Source organism: Trematosphaeria pertusa (assembly GCF_010094035.1).
Source record: "Trematosphaeria pertusa strain CBS 122368 unplaced genomic scaffold BU26scaffold_13, whole genome shotgun sequence".
Taxonomy (NCBI): Eukaryota; Fungi; Ascomycota; class Dothideomycetes; order Pleosporales; family Trematosphaeriaceae; genus Trematosphaeria; species Trematosphaeria pertusa.
Window position 1 is genome coordinate 426180 of NW_022987224.1, and position 19872 is coordinate 446051.

At 40.7% G+C, this 19872-nt stretch overlaps 4 protein-coding genes across 4 annotated transcripts; 3 read left to right on the forward strand and 1 right to left on the reverse strand.

Annotated features, from left to right (window-relative positions):
* Positions 1 to 6862: 6862 nt before the first annotated feature.
* BU26DRAFT_508439 (uncharacterized protein) lies at positions 6863 to 7251 on the forward strand (the record flags this gene model as incomplete). The annotated part of the gene is made up of 2 exons (XM_033827076.1): positions 6863 to 6890; positions 6941 to 7251. The coding sequence occupies 2 exons, from the start codon at positions 6863 to 6865 to the stop codon at positions 7249 to 7251; spliced, it is 339 nt and encodes a 112-aa protein (XP_033680103.1).
* A 1856-nt stretch (positions 7252 to 9107) lies between these two features.
* On the forward strand, positions 9108 to 11346 carry BU26DRAFT_553633 (uncharacterized protein). Its single transcript, XM_033832222.1, has 6 exons — positions 9108 to 9880; positions 9945 to 9981; positions 10035 to 10074; positions 10128 to 10182; positions 10232 to 10460; positions 10521 to 11346. The coding sequence occupies exons 1-6, from the start codon at positions 9564 to 9566 to the stop codon at positions 11025 to 11027; spliced, it is 1185 nt and encodes a 394-aa protein (XP_033680104.1). The 5' UTR covers positions 9108 to 9563; the 3' UTR covers positions 11028 to 11346.
* On the reverse strand, positions 11314 to 13287 carry BU26DRAFT_578742 (uncharacterized protein; the record flags this gene model as incomplete). Its single annotated transcript, XM_033834433.1, has 1 exon — positions 11314 to 13287. One exon carries the CDS (start codon positions 13285 to 13287, stop codon positions 11314 to 11316), a length of 1974 nt encoding a protein of 657 aa, XP_033680105.1.
* Positions 13288 to 14677: 1390 nt separating this feature from the next.
* On the forward strand, positions 14678 to 15148 carry BU26DRAFT_508442 (uncharacterized protein; the record flags this gene model as incomplete). The annotated part of the gene is made up of 1 exon (XM_033827077.1): positions 14678 to 15148. One exon carries the CDS (start codon positions 14678 to 14680, stop codon positions 15146 to 15148), a length of 471 nt encoding a protein of 156 aa, XP_033680106.1.
* Positions 15149 to 19872: the final 4724 nt, after the last annotated feature.

Sequence of the window (19872 nt, forward strand, 5' to 3'; positions counted from 1 at the left end):
ATAGAAGCTTTTAGGCTACTAGTTAGTAGAGTTTCTTCTCTAGATTAGTAATAGAGGTTTTCTTTCTATTAGTAATAAGCTAATTAACCTTATAGATACTAAGATATCTAATTATAGTATCTTTTTAACGCGTATTAATTATAAAGGTAGCTACGCTAATTATATTAACGTTAAGCCTAGCCTTTAAGTATATTTCTTACAAAATAGATAGCTTTTTTAGCTTATAGAGTAACCTAACAGGTAGGTTAAGATTCTTAAGCTATCTATCTATTTTGCGTAGGTTTTCTTAAAGCTTCTAGCGTTACGATTCTCTCTTCTCTTATTATATTACTCTTAGCTTTTCTACTACTAATATTAGAGCGTTGTAGTAATTAGTATTAGCTTAGTAAGCTACTTAAGCTTTAGTAGTAAATTAAGAGAATTGTATAGAGACAAACGCGTCGCGTTTATAATTAATTAATTAATTAGTATCTAGCTATATTAGTACGCGCTACTTATAGTTAACTTAAATATTAACTTCTTTAAGTAGCTTATAACTAATTATTATATTATAGTAGCTAGTATTATAATATATAAAGTAGGTGCGTATTTAGTAGCTTTCTAGTACTAAATTAGCTTTAAAGTATTTATCTACCTAGCTATTAGGTTGTCTATTATATCTAGTAAGAGAGATAGGTTCTATACGCGCTAGCTTAATGTAGAGGTTTTTTCTAAGAGTCTAAAGGTACTTTAGATATACTAGAACGTAGCTACCTACTCTAGTATTAATTAAGCCTCTAAGCTTAATTATAAGACTATTTATAGATATTTAGTAGAGTAAGGTAAACGTAGAACTACTAAATAGCTTTTTATATAGGTTTATTACTCTAGTAGATAGCTCTAGAAAGAAGACTTCTTCTAGAGCTAGACTTTTTCTAAATTATTAAATTTATATTCTAACGTGTTATTCTTAGATACTTATAGCTCTATAGGCTCTATAGACTTTTTCTCTAGATTAACGTTCTTAATAGCTTTCTACGTAGTAAGAGCTCTTAGATAATTATAGCTTATATAGCTAGATTACTAGTATTAGAAGTAGGTAACTAGCTTCTTAATTACTAGAGCTTTATTAGATATTAGTAGAATATCTAGAAGAGTAGTAGACGCGTAATATAGTATTAACGTAAGCGTATTACGCTTTTTAACCTTCTTAGATACGTAAGCTTCTTTTTAGGTAAGCTCTCTAGTAAGATCTTAAGTAAGATCTATATATTAATTATAATTATAAATATACTAATATTAGTAGATACCTATCTACGTACGTAGATTTACTAGAAGCTTCTTATAAAGCTTCTCTACCTATTAGTTTATTAGAAGCTAGCGCTTCTACGCTAGGTAGAAGAAATTAATCTAGAAGTACGTAAAGTTAGTAGTAGTTTAGTAATATAGATTCTAGAAATTATAGTAAGTATTTAGTCTTTTATAGAGATTTATATAGCTTCTTTCTAGCTAATTAAGTATATATTTATAGAAAATCTATATACTACTATTTCTTAGAGTACGTAGAATTATAGAAAGAGTCTAGTACGTATCTTTTTCTATTTATATATATATATATAAGCTATAATAGTCTTCTTAGTATTCTTATCTATTTCTTCTATATACTAGTTATAATTATCTTAAAGCTTATCTTATAATCTATTTCTTTATTACTTAAAGATAATAAGCTTACTATTAGATAGTAATAGAAAGTCTAGAAACTTAATAGAAAACCTTATCTAGCTTTCTAAGCGTTATTTAGTTACTAGTAGTATAGTAAGCGTATACGTAGTTAGATAAGAATCTAGAATAGAGTTATCTAGTAGTAACGCGCTAGACTTACGTATATATAGTATCTAAGTTATAAAGTATATTACACGTTAAGTTAATAAAGTAGATAGTATTTAGCTTCTAGAGTAGAATTATAGTTACGCTTATAGCTATTAAATCTTTACTAAAGTAATAGCTTTTTTCTACTATAAATTCTAATACTCTCTATATATAGTATCTTTTTTAGTAAGTACGTTAGTAGTAATCTAGTAATATATATAGGTCTATTATTTAAGTATCTAGCGTATAAGTAATTAGCTAACTAATTTATTAATAATTTTACTTAGCTTTTCTAGAAAAAGGTCTTAGAGCTTCTTTCTAGAGGTAGAGAGTATATAAGAGCTATCTACTACTAATAACCTAGGTATTACTAAGCTCTAGCGTAGCCGTGCTAGCTTTTATTTAAAGTTATTATTCTAATTCTTATTAGTTAACGTACTTTATTATCGAACCGCCTATATTATCGAACCGTCCACGATTTCTTAGCAACGAAAATCAACGAAAACCAACCCGTTTTTCTTAAATAACTAAACGAAACCTTAATATTTTTCTATAAAATTTTATATATATATTCTTTACTATAGATTACACCTTATACGAAAGTTGCACTAGAATATACTACGTAATTAAAAAGCTATACGTATATAACTAACTTTTAAGAAAAAATCTACTTTACTTCTAGTAAGTAGTACTATATCTTTATAATAATATATAAAACTTATAGTATATAGTATTTATAACGTAATAAAGGTTTCTAGAAAACTTCTATAGAGCTAGCTCTTCTAGGTATAGCGTAATAAGAGGTAGAAATTTAAAAAAGTCTTTCTAGAGTTTTCTTCTCTAACTATAGATATATATAAATAATCTAGCTATATAAAGTTATATACTATAAGATTATATATACTATAAGTCTTCTATATACTTAGAAGTAATAATTTTAAAATAGTTTTAGTATATTTCTCTCTTTCTATACTATACTACTAAAAAGGCTTTACTTTTAAGTAACTACTTAAAGCTAGTATATTATTAGTTAATAAGCTCTATATTGTTAAAGCCTACTATAATTTATAAAATAATAAGTTTATATAGCTAGATTAACTATATATATATATAGTTAGAAGAGAAAACTCTAAAGAAATTATTTTTCTAACTTCTATCTCTTATTACGCTATACCTAGAAGAGCTAGCGCTATAGAAGTTTTCTAGAAACCTTTATTACGTTATAGATACTATATACTATAAGTTTTATATATTATTATAGAGATATAATACTACTTACTAGAAGTAAAGTAGATTTTTTCTTAAAAGTTAGTTAAATACGTATAGCTTTTTAATTACGTAATATATCTTAGTATAACTTTAGTATTACGTGTAATATGCTATAAAGAACATATATATAAATCTTTATAGAAAAATATTAAGTTTTCGTCTAGTTATTTAAGAAAAACTTGTAAATTTCTTATTAATTTTTCTTACTAAGAAATTATAGGCGGTTTAATAATATAGATAGTTTAATAATAAAGTACGTTATTATATTATATTATTAAACAAGCGATTCGCGATAATAATATTATTTTAAGTAACTAGCTAGCAGGTTCTCTATCTAGAATTTAAGAATTATAGAGGTAAAAGAGTACTATAAAACTAGAGTCTTACTTCTAGAGTTACTTTATAAGAGTTTACCTATAGTATTTAAGTAGTTTAACTTAGGTATAGCTTCTTTATTTAAGAAGTAAAGGTATATACTACTAGCGTAGTAGCTAATTATTAGCTCTACTAGTAGAGTAGAGAATTATTAATTTTTAAAATAAAGAGAGAGAAAAAGGTTTTTATATATAGAAGTTCTATAGAAGTTCTTCTATATATAGAGCTCTTATAGCTCTCTTTAGCTTACTACTAAAGGTATCTTTTCTACTATCTACTAAATTCGCTAGTAGTCTTATATAGTACTAGAGGTAAGTAATTAATTAGTATATTAATAGATTTTTAGAGTAAGTAACTAGACTCTTATAGCTCTAATTCTTAGTATAGCTATTAGTAAACGCTTTATATAAGGCTACTTAGTTTAGCCTAATATTATACTACTATTTCTAGTTAAAGAAGTATTAACCTTTAGATAATATAAGAGCTAGCTCTATAGTTTCTACTACTATATATACGCTCTAGAATACCTAGCTAGATAAGTTAATTATAGGTAATATAGTCTCTATAAGCTATAAGAATAAAAGTAATAAGTAGAGTAGATTAGGTTAAATTTAGCTATCTAAAGATAAGAAGTAGAGAAAAGGCTCTAAAAGACTCTATATATAGAGGTACTAAGTACTAAAACGCTAGACTAAGTTATATAATAAGGTTACGTAATCTAAGGTTATATAACTAAGATAAATTTCTAAACTAGACTATTATATACTTAGTTATTTAAGAAAAACTTATAAATTCTTATTAATTTTTCTTACTAAGAGATAGTAGCTAGCTTACTTATATAGCTAGCTTACTTATAAAGTATATTAATGTACTTTATAGGTAAACTCTCTATATAGGTAAACTCTCTAAAAATACTAAGTCTCTACTAAAAAGCTACTATCTTATTTAGATTTCTCTAACTCTAAGCTACTTAAGATAAATCTAGATAAGCTATCTAACTTATCTATATTATCTTTAACTACCTAGCACGTTTACGCGTTATACTCTAGCTTACTATAGCGTCTATAGCGTTACTAAGCTAGCTAGCTATTACGTACTACTACCTCTTTACGCTACTTCTTACTCTTATTCTAATCTATAGTCTCTTTTTAAGTAACTAGCTATAAGCTAGCTTTAATTATAAGAGTATTCTCTTTCTAAATCTACTTTCTTTTACGCAAATTATACTTCTTTTTCTATACATTAGCTACTTAAAGCTAGGTAACTTTAGACTCTATAAGTACTAGCTAATACGCTATTAGCTTATTACCTTTCTTAAGCTAATTAAGTAACTTAATAATATAAGTTAGTAATAAATTAAGGTACTATATAATCTTTAATTAAATTAGAGTTAATTAGAACCTTACTTTAACAAGATTACTAGATATTTTATACTTCTAGATAGTAGTATTAGTAGTAGAAAGTATTAGCATACATAATTAAACTTTAAGCTTTAATACTACTAAATCTAGATTAAATAGAACTAAGCTAGCGTCTCTAAATTCTACTCTAATATTATTATCTATAATTAACGCGTAAAAAGCTACATAAAACATAAGTAAAAACTTAATTTTTATAACATAGTTAATATAGCTACATATTAGAATCTTAACTTAGCAGCTATATACTACCTTTAATAGTAAGAAGTAGCTAACGTTAAGTAGCTATAGAAGGTATAATAAATATACTAGTATATAGAGAACTATAATTTTATTTTTCTTATAGTACTACTAGAATTTAATAGAGCTATAGCTTTTATAGCTATCTAAAATTAGTAGATAATATATACCTATAACGTAACTTTTAGTATATACGTTAAAGTACTTTAACTATATAATACTAACTTTATTTATTATCTAGCTACTTTTAGAAATAGCTATAACCTAATTACGTAGTAGCTAGCTATCTTTATACTATACTAAAAGGTAGTTCTTACTTATAATAATAAGAAATAGTAGAACCTATATATTATCTACTACTCTTACTATTATAATTGCTAAAATCTACTTATAATTATCTAGTTAAAGACTCTTTAGTTATAATTATCTCTTAGAGCTAGTAACTACTATCTAAGGCGATATTATTTCTATTATAAAGCTAGATTTATTAAAATTATACGTATCTTTATTAGTAATACTATACTTTATCTTTATATTACCTACTAGATTAAACTATACCTAAATAATTATAGAATTTTCTTACTTTACTTTCTAATAGTTATACTTATAATTAAGCTATATTTTAAGCTTAGAATAGCGCGTAATAAAGGTATTTAGCTAGTTTATACCTACTATCTTCTTATCTTACTTAGTAAGTAGCTTATTAGCTATATCTTAAATAGTAGTAAGCTTAAAGGTAAATTCTTATATATCTAGATTAAGTATATACTTAACTATTACGTACTCTTTATTCTTTATAAGTCTTATTAAATTAGGTATTTTTTTACGTTATAGAGTAACTCTATTATATTAACTATAGACTTTCTTTTACTCTACGTTATAGAGAGCTATAGCGCGCTATAAGCTTAGCTCTAGATTTTATTAAATAGTCTAGAGCGTAAGCTATATCTAGAATTTATCTAAAGTTAATTAGATATTTATAAAAAGCTTTATAATAGAGATAGTAGTATTTAGTAAAAGCTTAGTATTTTTAGAAAGTTTATTTATATAAGAGATTCGCCTATAAAGTACGTTATAGTCTTTTAATTACGTAATATATTTTAGTATAACTTTAGAATAAAAAGTAATATACTATAAAGAATATATATATAAATTTTTATAGAAAGATATTAAGGTTTTACTTAGTTATTTAAGAAAAACTTATAAATTCTTGTTAATTTTCCTTGCCAAGAAATCGTAGGTTGTTCGATAGGGTGACTAGTTCGATAGTGAAGTACGTTAGTTATTTAAGAAAATCGGATTAATTTTCGTTGATTTTCGTTGCCAAGAAATCGTGGGGGGTTCGATGGTGTGGGGCTTTCGATAGTGAAGTACGTTATGCGTCTAATAGCGTTATTCTCACTTCTTATACTCTCGCACCTAGGGTCCTGTGGCGGCTTGCGGCCGCGCGCACCGAACAAAGCACCCGACCAAGGACCAAGCGGGTTCTTGTCGCCGGAGAGACGCCGACTAGTCACCTTGCCGCCATCCGGAACGTCCCCACCACGACCGCTAGACGCCGAGGCGCCACCGCTATCACCGCGGGGCTCCTTCGACGAGCTAACCCTAATCCACACCTCCCCCGCGTCTACCACTGTTCGTCGAACAAACACCATGGCTGCGTAACACGAGCAGCTTCGCGAATTCCTCCGAACACCGCAAATACGTGGACGATGTACTCAAGGAAGAGCTGGGACCCATGTAGGTAGGAGTCCCTGGGTTCTACGAGGCATTCTTTGGAGGTGTGGCAGGTCTTGACGCCGCTGCCAAAGCTGTTTTCGAGAAGTGCAGGGAAGGGGATAGTCCGTTATACTGTGAAGAGACAGGATGGCCTGAAGACGCGAATGAAAAGGATGTCTTGAGCTGGTTCGCACAGCTGACGGAGGACCTCGCGGCCTTTGTTGAGAAACATCAGCAGGATCCGAAGGCTCGCCGAAGACCTTTGGCACAGCCAGATCAGCCCTTGCAAGGATCTACGGCGGACCGTAAGCTGGATGTCGGTTTCGTGGACAACCCGAAAGCGATGAAAGACTTAAAGTGTCACTGGTCACAGATCCTCTGAGTACGTCGCGTATCGCCTGTTGCAGTCGCCCGGATCTAGGTCTTGGGCCATGTGGTCACCATCCCCGCTGGTACACTGGGAGCGGTCTGTCGAAGACGGTGCCGAAAGAGCGCAGGTCTAATAAGTGGCGAGCAGGTGAACATCCGTTGCGTACTCTGCGATCAGTCCATCGGGAGCGATGAACTTGCGACCGTCATTTCGGCAACAACACCGCTTTGGAGCAGCATCTGCGAGACTCTCTCGTGCATGCTCCGTCCTTCGACTGCAACACCTGCGACCGACCCTTCGGCGGCGTGAGATGTCGGCATATGTATGGCTCATCGGTGGCCCCATCTATCCGATAAAGCTACCTGGAATGACGACAGCGATCATTCCAGCTACACATTGACGGAGGCGCCCGTCTCGCTTCGATCGGCGACTACACCACCCGACAGTCCTTACATTAAGCTGATCGATACAGGTGAATCCAGGCGAATCCAGGTTCCTGAGTTTACCTGCCCGAGAACCGACCGAGAACCGACTTCGACACAGGCGAATCCAGGTTTCTGAGTTCACCTGCCCGAGAACCGACCAAGAACCAACTTCAACACAGGCGGGACATGATGTCCACATACGCCTAGCCGGCCCTATTTTCAACCACTACGCCACCGCATCAAACGGCTGTGCAGCCTCTACCTGCCTAGGCATCTCCTTGATCATGCGTTCATTTTTCGACCTACGAAGGACTGGGTCTCAGCCTCTGATCTCAACCCGATCGACTCCTGCAGCTCTTGAATCGTCGCCCGGGTGGGGTCGCTGCAGCTTCATCCCCACGGCTATAATGTCATGCACCAGGGGCTCGCATTGATGAGAACCGCGCTCGTCGCTCTTTTGCCATTATTAGCGGAGGAGAAGCGTCGAACAGTGCGCTGCGGCATTGTCGCTGCGGCCAGATGTTATGCATCAGGTGTGAGTGCGCCGCGCTCTTCACCAGTAACCGCTAGAGGCGGATTGTCCAGCAGCGCGGTGCCATATCTCATCGCTGCGGCCGCGATGTTTATGCAACAGGGGTATGCATTGATTGCCACCTGTATTTAGAACCCGTCACTGAGGCGGAAGCGTCTGTAGCAGGAGTTTAGTGGCACGGGTAAAGCATCACTAGCCTGGCGGCAGCAGAGGGGCGTTGACTGAGGCTTGTCTCACCCGCTTTCGACTCCTCTCGTCCTATGATACTATGCATTGCGACTCAAAGCATTGAAAAGATGGCCGCCTTTGTCGCCATTTTGCCTCCGCCGTTTCGTGCCCAGGCGTACTGGGTGAAAAGCGCCTGCCTGTTAGGCTGCCTGAACTTGATCCCTGGTATGAAGACTTTGGCAGCCGGTTGTGGCGGCGAGGACGAGCTTTTAAGAGCTGCTGTCCGTCACTGGGCACAGTGGATTCTACACGACCGATCGGCAGTTCCGACCAAGCAAACTCTGCATATGTCAACATACTCTATCCTTCATACACCTTCATCCAAATACGAACGATCGAAATGCCGTTAAACATCCAGACTGCCACTGGCCCTTGGTCGAGCCACGAGTCCTTGCAACAGAACCCTGAAGAGCTTACACTATCGCGGGCATCGTCGGTAACGGTCCCCGAAACTGCAGGTAAAGTTCAGCTAATTCTGCGATCATCAGAAGGGTTCTATTTTTAGAGCTTTTGCTTATAAAGTACGTTATTTAGAATAAATAGCGAAGTAAAAGGGGGGTACTATTACGGCACTAATACGACTTTGGACCTGGGCGCTACTCACGTGAGACCACGACTAGCGCCTTGGCACCCACATATATATTTCCCGTAGCCTGCCGAGCCTTCTGCTCCTTACAGTACAACACAGTTGATTACCTCCGTGTTCGCACCGTGATAGGCGCTGACGAGCCAGTTGGCTGCACCCATCTCAACGCCCACCTTCCCGGCCGGCCTCACCCACGTTCTACGCTGGCTGGAGCAGCAGCTGCAGTGTGCAGGGAGAGCCTCTACGGCCCGCAGGTCGGCGCCAGCCGCCTTATACCCCCCCTCGGTTCGTGCGGCATACCAGAGCGAGGCGGACGACGGCGTGCGCGACTTCCTCACCTACGTTGACGCCGTCGACGCCTAGCACCCCCGCCAGCACCCCCGCCAGCACCCTGTCCCTACGACTCTCCGCGTCTGCTTCTCGCAGCCCGACTACGGCGATCAACTTTAGTCCTAAAGAGCGTTGAGATCGGTGGTTTCGACCTCGGGGGCACCACAACGCAAGCGAAGTCAACCGCTTTACATATAGGCAGCGCAGCGTACGGACCGCAATCATGGCTTCCTGGGATTGCTATTGCGCCTTATGCGGCGGTCCTCCCTGGGTGATGCTACGTCCTGAGGTAGGCTCGGCAGACCCTGAGGCGCTCTTACTCCGCCGAGCCCGCATTGCCAAGAAAAAGCGCCGACTCGCCGGCGAGCCTGACGTTCACGAAAGTGATGACGAGAATAACGCTAGGGCGAAAGAGTTGTGGGAAGAGAAAGAAATTAGCGAGGCGGAAGAGAAGCGGTCTTACGATCCAGAACTCATTACACCAGGCAATATCGAGTGGTTGCGCATGTGCCACTGCTTGGGCTTGGGTCCGAAAGCAAGGTAAGTTGGAGGGATATATGCTGTTGGCGGTGATATGGGTAGTACGGGTAATTGACGGGCATAGGGTTTATCTTTCACCTCCCGGATACTATGGTGATTATGTGAGCTCTGCATTTCCCCCGCCAATAATGTATAGTCTAATGAAGTTATTTAGGGCGTCTTTTGCATTCGGCCGAACGCTGAAGATCTTGCAAGTATGTTTCGCACAATATTCTTCGTTTTATTTAGTCTGACTAAGAATGTGAAGACCTGGATCCTAATTTGCCGGGGGGGCCCCGTCGGGGCTTTCTTGATGTAGATTGGTTGGCACTCTTAGTCCCTTATGTCATTCCAACTACTAATAAAAGGCAGCTACACTAAGAGGAACACCTTTGCATGCTTTCCATTCCATACAACCTGCTACGAGATTTTAGCTCGTGCGATTTTCGGGAACCCAGATACTACCCGCATCGACAAATATGCTATGTACATGGCAATGCAGCAAATTCAAGTGGCGTCTGGCAGCCGTCAGCACTTAGGACTCGATTACGGTGAGATAGGAGGGATGGATCGAACCTGGAGCTCCGTTCCAGGAGAAGAGGTTGGCTCACCTTTCAACCAGCTGCATCAATTGGACTGTAACTAACCGTTGGCTTCGCAGTACTCCGTGCACGATCCTAGGCTCCGCCCAGATATTAGCAGGACTATACAGGCCATGCTTTCACCACAAATGTTTGCTCAACCATCTTGTCTCCCGGACCTATCGCCAAAAGTTCACAACGACCCTTTTACGACACTCCCCTATGATATTATAGTTATGGTTACTCCGTACCTTTCTGTCCAAGATATCTTTTCCCTCCTGCAAGCCTCCCTTCCAATCAACAAACTCACAAACTCGCCCAACTTCTGGCAATGGATGATCCGGGTCCACATTCTTACCTGGTTCCCTGAAATCGAGGACCTCTTTACTAGCTCTGAGGCGCTAGGCAACGATCCGGATTTCAAACGCGTATTTCTCTGGTTGTTTAGCGTCACAAAGCCAGAATTTGGCATGAAGGGCCCATTCATAGGCATTGCGAATCGGCGTCGGATTTGGAACGCCATTCAGCCTTTGGCTCTTTTATACCTGGATAAAATTCCTGGGCCTACGCCTTTACAGGAACACTAGTCTTCCAGTGTTTCCACCTCAGCGCGACACGGAGCTAGTCCAATGTCTCCAAGCTATCTCCGCACAGCGCATCGCGGACATTGACGAGCAACGCGCCCAGATCTTGGCCCAATCACCCATGGTCAATAGCCCAAACGTGGCAGAGCATCAACAAGTCAGCGTTCTCGTGGAGCTACGTGTGTAAGGGGGAAAAGGAAAGGCGAACCGCAGCCGCGTCACCCAGGTTCAAGGGGGGGGAGGAATGATAGATTTCTATGTAATTGACATTGGGCGATGTAAGGAGTTCTCATAATTCAAAACCACCCTTCCTTACTATCTGAACAATGTTGTCCACGTCACCTCTAGACCCGACGAAGCAAGTCCCATGCTGCTCACAGGCTGCGTGGATGATCGTTGCGGCATGGCTCGTCACTACCTTTCCTTTCTCCGAGACGATGAGAGGGCCAGGCTCGCGCATAGCTTTTGCCCACCATGAGTTGATGTGGTTCATGAGAGTTTCTGTCTGCCAGACTCCGGCCTCAGATGAGCTGGCGAGGAAGCTAAGGCCCTCTATATCCACGTCTGTGTGACTCGTAATGTGCCTGACGAGGAAGATCTCGTGATAGTTACCGAGTGCTATGTCGTGAGAGTATCTATGCCGATGGGAAGCCAGCAACTCTTCTATTAGATTCTCCCGGGGATCTAGATTGAGGAGCGCCTCCAGAGACAAAGTACTCGAGTGAACAACGGCCTGGCTATCATCCTGTGGCGCTTGATGCCTCGGAGGAGGATCAAGCTGTAGGACGACCAACTCCTGACTGTCGCCCTGTACATCATGGCTTTCGTCCTGGACCTCTGGATCTCGCTCGTGCCGATAACGGGCGTTACGATCTCGGTGACGGCCGCGATTTACGCGCTCCCGTCCTGGTGAAGCAGACCGATCTCGTCGGCGGTCATGGTACCTGGTCGAAGACCTCTCCCGGCGGCGATCATGGTGCCTAGTCGGAGACCTCTCTCGCCAGAAATCATCATTACGGTCATCATCATTACGGTCATCATCATTACGGTCATCATCATTACGGTCATCATCATTACGGTCATCATCATTACGGTCATCATCATTACAGTCGTCCTGCATGTCCACGTTAGCAGGTTGCGGAGCTGGCGCATCATGCCGCGGCACTTCTCCCTGGCTTTCCAGAATGCGAAGACGACGTTTCAATTGGGCATTTTCGTCTTCGGCCACCTGACACCGCTCCTTCAAGATTGTGCGATCTGCCTTCAGCGTTTTATTTTCTCGTACCAAGCTCGCGACCTTTCCGGTCAGCTTGTAGATTTGATCGATTTTGTGGTCTAGTCGTCTCCGTTTCTGTGTATACTTCTCAGAGTCGCTGCTAGGCTTGGTTCTCTTTCTCGTCTCGGTAGCCGTTGGTGGACTGCTTTCTGTGATTGATGGGAATGGTGGACTAAAATCATCATCCTGGAAACGAAGTGAGCCGAAAATGCATCGGAAAAGGTCACGCCGAACAAACTGAAGGCTGACCGCCGTAACGTCCTGGTCTTGATAGATGATGGGGGCGAAGAGAAATCGCTTGTCGTCCTCTAGATCCAGCTCAAATGGTCGCCCACATCGCCTCTCCTCGTCAAACTGGATGGTGCTGAACTCCGGTGCATCTTCTACGGAGGCCGCCGCGCGAGAGCTGGCGAGCACAACCGTTTGTATCTGCGCGGCGCTAAAGGTGACGGAGAGGGGGTTGGCTTTCCTGAGGAAGTCGATGGCGAGCCTGGAGCGCGAGTCTTGCGCGGCTAGTTTCTCGGCTACCGGGATGCGGAATCCCAGATCTAAGGCGAACCTGGCAAGACGTTGCCATAACACCGGATTTGGTCCCTTGACTGTAGGCTTATCCTTGCCATTTTCCTTCCTGGGAGTAAAGGTCGTGAGACCATTGAAGTGCCGAGCGCAGAATGCCCACAATTGGATATAGGCTATCTCGGCGGCCTTGTCTAGCTGGCCCCTCAACTCCATAGCATGACTCTCCGACTTCTGTACGGTAACCTTCTCAGGCGGGAAGAAAGAACCGAACAAGCTTCTCCGGATCGTACCTTTCATCTTCGTCCTAATTAATTGCTTCAAGGTATCGCATATAGGCTCCAGGTATTTTAGCATCTCGAAAAAAATCCCTAGGGAAGGGATCAAGGAAGGCACGCTGGTGATATTTTCTAGCAATGCCCTTCTAAGGCTTCTATCTTCTACTAAAGAAAAGAGGACGTGGTCTTGCATTATAGCTAAAACGTAGTCTTTATTAGACGCGGAATATCGTGGGCAGAGTCTCTCCAGTTTTGCTACAGTGACCGCGTCGATAACCGAATACGGCAAGGTGATGTGCCCGCATCTGAGGACAGCATCTCACGTCTTTTTGATGTGCTTTAGATAGCGGATCATCTCCTAAGCTCCGAGTCAGGGACGGAGGCTGCGAAGGGGCGATGCCTCACCTCGTCACATTTCATGGCCAGTAGACGAATCAGGGCACCGAGCCGAACGTTAGCCCACAAACCCGGCATGTCTATAAGCGAATCGAAGGCAGATGTCAATGGCCCGGTTTTTAGAAGCTGGCGGAGATTCCTAAGCTTGGAATTATCAAGATACGCCCACTATTGATTTTCCGAGAGCACATCATTTTCTCGACGGTATAGGCGTATTTTTCGAAATATCTCTCCATCTGAGGGCCTTTGCTCGTTTGAGTACAGTTCAACGATCCTTGAAAGCACGGATATAGGCGTTTCTGCTGTAGTGAGCATAGCTCTAGGCAAGTGCAGCGCATTACACCACTTACCTTTCGTGAAAAGGCGCACAACCCACCATTGATCATTGTCGTCCAGAAAGTTTTTTGCCGCCTCAATTCGGTGCAGTCCTGACAAACAGTCGACGCGAAGATCAAGGAGCGGCAGTTGTTGTCCTTCGCGCAAACACAGCCGCTCGTCTCTCGATAGGCTCAACGCATCGTCCAGAGATGCATCGTCAACGGTAGCGTTGATATAGTTCTCTTCCTGCAGCCGTAGGCAACCGACTTTTCCAAATATCCGCTGAAGCCGCCGGACATTCTTCTGCGAAAGCGAGCGGGTGCTGGAAGTTCAAAGCATCCAGCTGAACTCTTGCGAGCCCGCGAAAGCAAGCGGCCTTAACCTTCGATAATTCTTCGTCGTCGAAGCAGAACATGGTGTTCTGCAGCCGATGATAGCAGGAACGTGCGCCATGGAGGGGTCAATGGGCGTACTAGACGTCATGTTGGTGGCCAGAGAACTGCATATGCGGAACGGTTCTCGGGACCTTTGCAGCGAAGACGGAAGCCCGGTGTCGGAAGCTGATGGGATGGAACGCAGAACGCATTTGGCGTTTCCCGTGGGCATCAAACAGTCTATACCAGCAAACTGAATTCGATGAGCTGGATGCCGCAGCGCTGCTGTTCTCTGTGTTCTGCCTTACCAACGCGCCAACTCCCGCTATCAGTCCGCCGTCGTAGGCCTCGCTAGAGCCCAGGCACTGTTTACCAAATTCGGTTTACAGACTAACATGATCTCCGTTACACCTATTCATCTGCGCATATTCGCGCCTTAATGGCAGAACACCGTGTCCTGCTTTCGACGACGAAGAACCACCCGAACTCAAGACCATGCCCAACCTTGTTCTCACCAGAAGTATTGGATCTTCCTCCAACGACCAAATACCTTCTGATGGACGGTTTAACCGGGAGACTCTCCTAAGCCGTCAGCTACACGACGAGGACGAGCTCGAAGAGCAAATGGCGACAATAAGGCGACTGCATCACTATATCGACAAATTAAACGGCGAAATTCGACAGCTAGCAGAATGCACTGCGATGTTGGAACGAGAGAAAGAAAGGCTTCAAAACCGTATCCGCACCGTGGAAAGCCAGATAGAAGCGAATGTTGGTAGCCAAATGCCTGGGGACGCGGGTGTGCAAGACAAAAGCCAGGCCATTGCCGTTTTCCAACATGAGCATCAGGTACAAGAGATGCAGGATAACCATCAGGCCGTATATGAGCAGCTGGTTGAGCGACAATCGGCCGAGCAGCTGCAGGCTGAACAACGGCAGGCTGAACAACGGCAGGCTGGGCAATAGCAGGCCGTTGTTCTTTGGGTGCGCTAGGGTGACCCACTAGCAATCTCTTGCTTGAAAACTAGAAACGAAGATGATGTAATTAAATTAGACAGTATGCTGTATTTATGCTTTCGCAGTATGGTTATATAGTTAAGCAGTTACATTATGCACCAAATGCGCCCGTAGAAGTAACCAGGAGTGCATGGTCTGAATTGGAAATCTGGACCTATGTTTATGGAACGTTCCACAGCTGTTTGCCTATGCACTACGTTAGTAGATAGATTCAACGTTTTAGGCTTCTAGGGTCGATGTGATATTTAATTGTCGACAAGGAGTTCGGATTCTATATAGAAGTTCTGCTAAGAAATGCGCCGAAAGACAGGAATCGGCGTTCTATATAGGATTAGTTGCTATACAATATCCCTGCTAGGAAATGCGTTTAAAGACAGGAATCGGGGTGCTATGTAGGATCTCTGCTACGAAATATATTTAAAGACAGGAATCGGGGTTCTATACAGAATATCTGCGAAGAAAAGCGTCTAAAGACAGAAACCGGGGTTCTATACAGGATTGGCTACTACATAGGTTCCATGCTTAGAAATGCATCTAAGGACGAGAATCGGGGTTCTGTACAGGATCGGTTGCTAATTAGAATATCTGTCGAGAAATTCGTTCGAAGGCAGGAATCCGGTTGCTATGTAGGATTGGTTGCTCTATAGGATATCTACTAAGAAAAGTGTCTAAAGACAGGAATCGGGGTTCTAGGTAGGTTCTCTGCTAAGAAATGTATCTAAAGACAGGAACCGGGGCTCTATACAGGATTGGCTACTACACAGGGTCCCTGCTAAGAAGTGCATCTAAGGACGGGAATCGGGATTCTATACAGGATTAGTTGCTATAGAGAATGCCTGCTAAGAAATGTATCTAAAGACAGGAATCAGGGTTCTGTATAGGATTAGTTGGTATATAGGATATCTGCTAAGAAATGCGCCTAAAGATAGGAATCAGGTTCTATACAGTATTCGTTACTACCTATAACCTCTGCTAAGAAACGCGTTTAAAGCTAGCTAGTGACAGGTAACGGGAAACGGTGGACACAATCCGCAGCTACACGTTTTGAAGTCGTACTTGATTGGTGCTCAAAGCGCTAACGTTACACCAAACGGTGTAACGACTCTGAATACAGAGGTCTGTAGCGTGGAAACCGTGATGGAGGATGTTGCGGATGTTCGCTGCGAGGTCCAAATCAGGTCACATGATCGCCAAGAAAAGAGGTTGAACGGCACCACGCGGCCTTAGCCTTCTGAGTGCTCTCCTACCACCACCGCAGGAAGCGAACACGCGCATGCCGATCGAACACGCGCACGCCGATCGAACACGCACACGCCGACTGAACACGCCCCTCACGAAGCCGGGGGTAGTATGGATGGGAAGGACCGACTAGAAGCAAGCCGACGGGGGCCAACTAGGGAAAATTAGGCAAGCCATCGAGACAGATGCGAGCGGGCGAACAACGCGCGGATTGGGAATGCATGGCGGTTGTCAGGAACCCAGGAACACGGGCCGGATCCGAATAACGTGCAGAGATGAAGTTGAACTCCAGGGGAGATTCGCTGCCTTGTTTCGTCCGCGATCGCAGACTTGCATTAAGAGATGGGGCCCGAAACCAGGCTCCGCTGACAGTTGAAAGGCACATTGCTAAGATTAGAATGGTGGTGACACTTTCAGACCACAAAGAGGCTCAAAACGGGGCCCCGGCCCTTAGAACGGGGAACCGATTCAGGGACCTGCCATCCGCGACGGGGTCGTGAACGAGCAGCTTCATACAAAATCCAGAAAATGCCTAGGGCTCACCGTAGCGGGCACTCCACAACATATTGCGGCTCGTAGTCCGTACTCCTACCGGTCATGGCATCTCAACAGCCATCACGGGTGCTGCCGTCCTCAAAGGCCAGGCGGGCTGCTCAAATATTGGGTGAATTGCAGAGTATTGAGACGTGAGTTAATTGATTGAGAATACGAGAAATATGGCTATATATATACATGACCAGGTCACGTGAAGTAGTAACCATATCCGGCAACACACCCCTCCAGCTTGGAGTGTATACGGAAAGCTGTCTGAGAAGGTAAGGCTTTTGACTATACCCAAAAAGGTAATCAATGATCGTCTCCTGTGAATACACCCCTCAGTGCTGTAGTGTTCTGTGAGGGCCACCCCCCTTGTAAGAGAACCCTGTAGGGTTAAAAGAGAAGTGTAGAAAGCAGAGAGATAAGAGATCTGTGCATAAGGCTGTGCCTATTCCTAATTAAGAAGTCCGATATAGGTCCTGGAGGTTGAGTTTAGATAGTAGAGCGTTTGAGTGTTTAAGTAATAGTGTAACACCCCTCTACTGCTAACCCCTATGGCTTCTACGTAGGCAAAAAGAGGTGTTACGATTACAGGATCAGAAACAGGGTTGACCAGCTAGAACGGAGGAAACGGCAGGCCAAGCCCGGGGTCACGAGACAGGAGGTCACGTGCAGGGTTACGGGGATGATCAGGATCACGTGACGTGGATCAGGTGGATCAGACGGAGCCAGGGGGATCAGGACTAATCCACGGAAGCCAGGTCTTAGCACTCGATCTAGCCAAGAAAACACGTGTATATAACTAGAGAGAGCTTACTTCTTATAGCTTCTTATAGTTATTACTAAATTACTATTATAACTTATAGTTTATAGTATTATTACCTCTACCTCTTTATTACTAAAGATCTTAGCCTAAAGTATACCTCTTGCCTCCCCTTACGAAAGTAAGCCTCGATTTTAGTTAAGAGAATAGCTTGTAACAAGAGGGATAGAGTAATAGCAAAGGCGTAAATTAAACTTAAGAGTAGAGAGTAAAAAGAAAGAATACCTTATTTAACGGCTTTTAGAGTATTTTTATAGTTACCGCGGCTCTCTATAGCTTATAGTAACTTTGTAGAGTAGTTTATTAAGTAGACGTTAACACGTTACTATGTATTTTATTAAGACTAGGCTTATTATAATAAACGTAGCCTATTAATTTTATAGTTAATCTAATAGATTATAATAAACGTAGCTAGTTAAGATATAATAGAATTACGTATAAAACTAGTATATATATACGTTAAAATTAATAGAAAATAGTTAAATAAGTGTAGTAAGCACTTCTATAGTAGAGCTAGAAGTAAAATATAGGTAAATAGTTATCTTAGAGGTTCTAAAATACTAGTAAATTAGATATATATTACTTAGGTTAGGTTTACTATCTAATCTAGTACTAGTATAAGAGGTTCTTAGGTAGCTTCTACTACTCTACTAAGAATAGCGAAAGCTTTAACTTATTAGAAATATTCTTAAGCTCTAGCTATTAAATAAAGTAGGCGTGTTTTTAAGGTAATAGAATCTTTATAAGTCTATTAGCTAGTATTTAACCTATAGAAATCTATTTAATATTAATTCTTTAGTTCTTAACTTTCTAGCAGAGCTATATTTAGTGTACGTTAACATGTTTAAGCTTTATCTAAAGCTTCTCTATAGCCTTAGTTACTATACCTATAGTCTACTAATTATTATACTAAAGCTTTAGTTTAATATTAAGGTTTAGCTTTAGGTAGTAGAAAAGTAGGTTCTACTACTCTATTTCTAAAGCTGTCTTTAAAAGCGCTAGAAGCTTTACCTTAGTTATTAATTTAGTTACTATTCGTTATTTTATAGCTTTCTAATCTATAGATAATCTATATAGCTTAAAGATATAGTCTTTAGAGCTTACTCTAGTATCTAGGTTATTACTAAATAAAGTATCTAAGGCTCTATAGAAGATAGGCTCTTTAAAATCTACCTTCTAGAAGTATTTCTTCTCTGTAGCGTATTATAACGCTTTAAGCGTAAGAGTTTTTAACTCTATAAGATATTACTACACGTGTATAGCGGCGTAGAGATATTATTAACCTAGGTTAATTAAGTGTTAAGCTAATACTAAGTAAGCTCTTAATATATCTAAACGTGTAAAGTAGAAAATATATACTAGTAAGCTAACTAGCTACTAGAAAAGCTTTATTCGCTCTCTATTAGGTATCTCTAAGGATTTTGTAAGGTTATTCTTCTTTATAGAGAATTGTAGATACTTAGCACCTAGTTTTAGAAGTAGGTTAAACTTATTAGCAACCTTGTTAATAAAGAAATTCTAGATTAGCTAGGTTAACGCTACTTCTATATCTCTTATAACTCGTATACCTAGAAACTAATTAAGTTAACCTATCTTTCTAATCTTATACTTTTTAAGTAGGTAGTATTTAAACTCTACGTAAACGTCTATATTATCTAGGTAGACAAGTATAATAATATTATTAATAAAGAAGAAGACTATAAGCTTATTACTAGCCTATAGGTATAGTATAATACTTATTTTAATAAGTTCTAACTTCTTAAGAGTCTCTATAAGGTTCTTATACTATAGTAGAGGTACTTTCTTTAGCCTATATAGAGCTTAATACAACTCTAAGAGCTTACTAAACTAACTAGTAAAATCTTCTAGAGTGTAGTAGTAGAGCTTCTATAGAAGCTTTATGTTTAGAAAGACGTTTATAGCGTTGTACTAATATATTAGTAATCTAAAGGCGGTTGCTATAGCTACTAGAGCTTAAAAGGTTCTTACTACTAAGGTAGTAGTATAGGTATCGCCCTATTATATTTAGAGGTCTTTTTAAACTACTAGACAAGCTTTACACTTAAGTAGATAT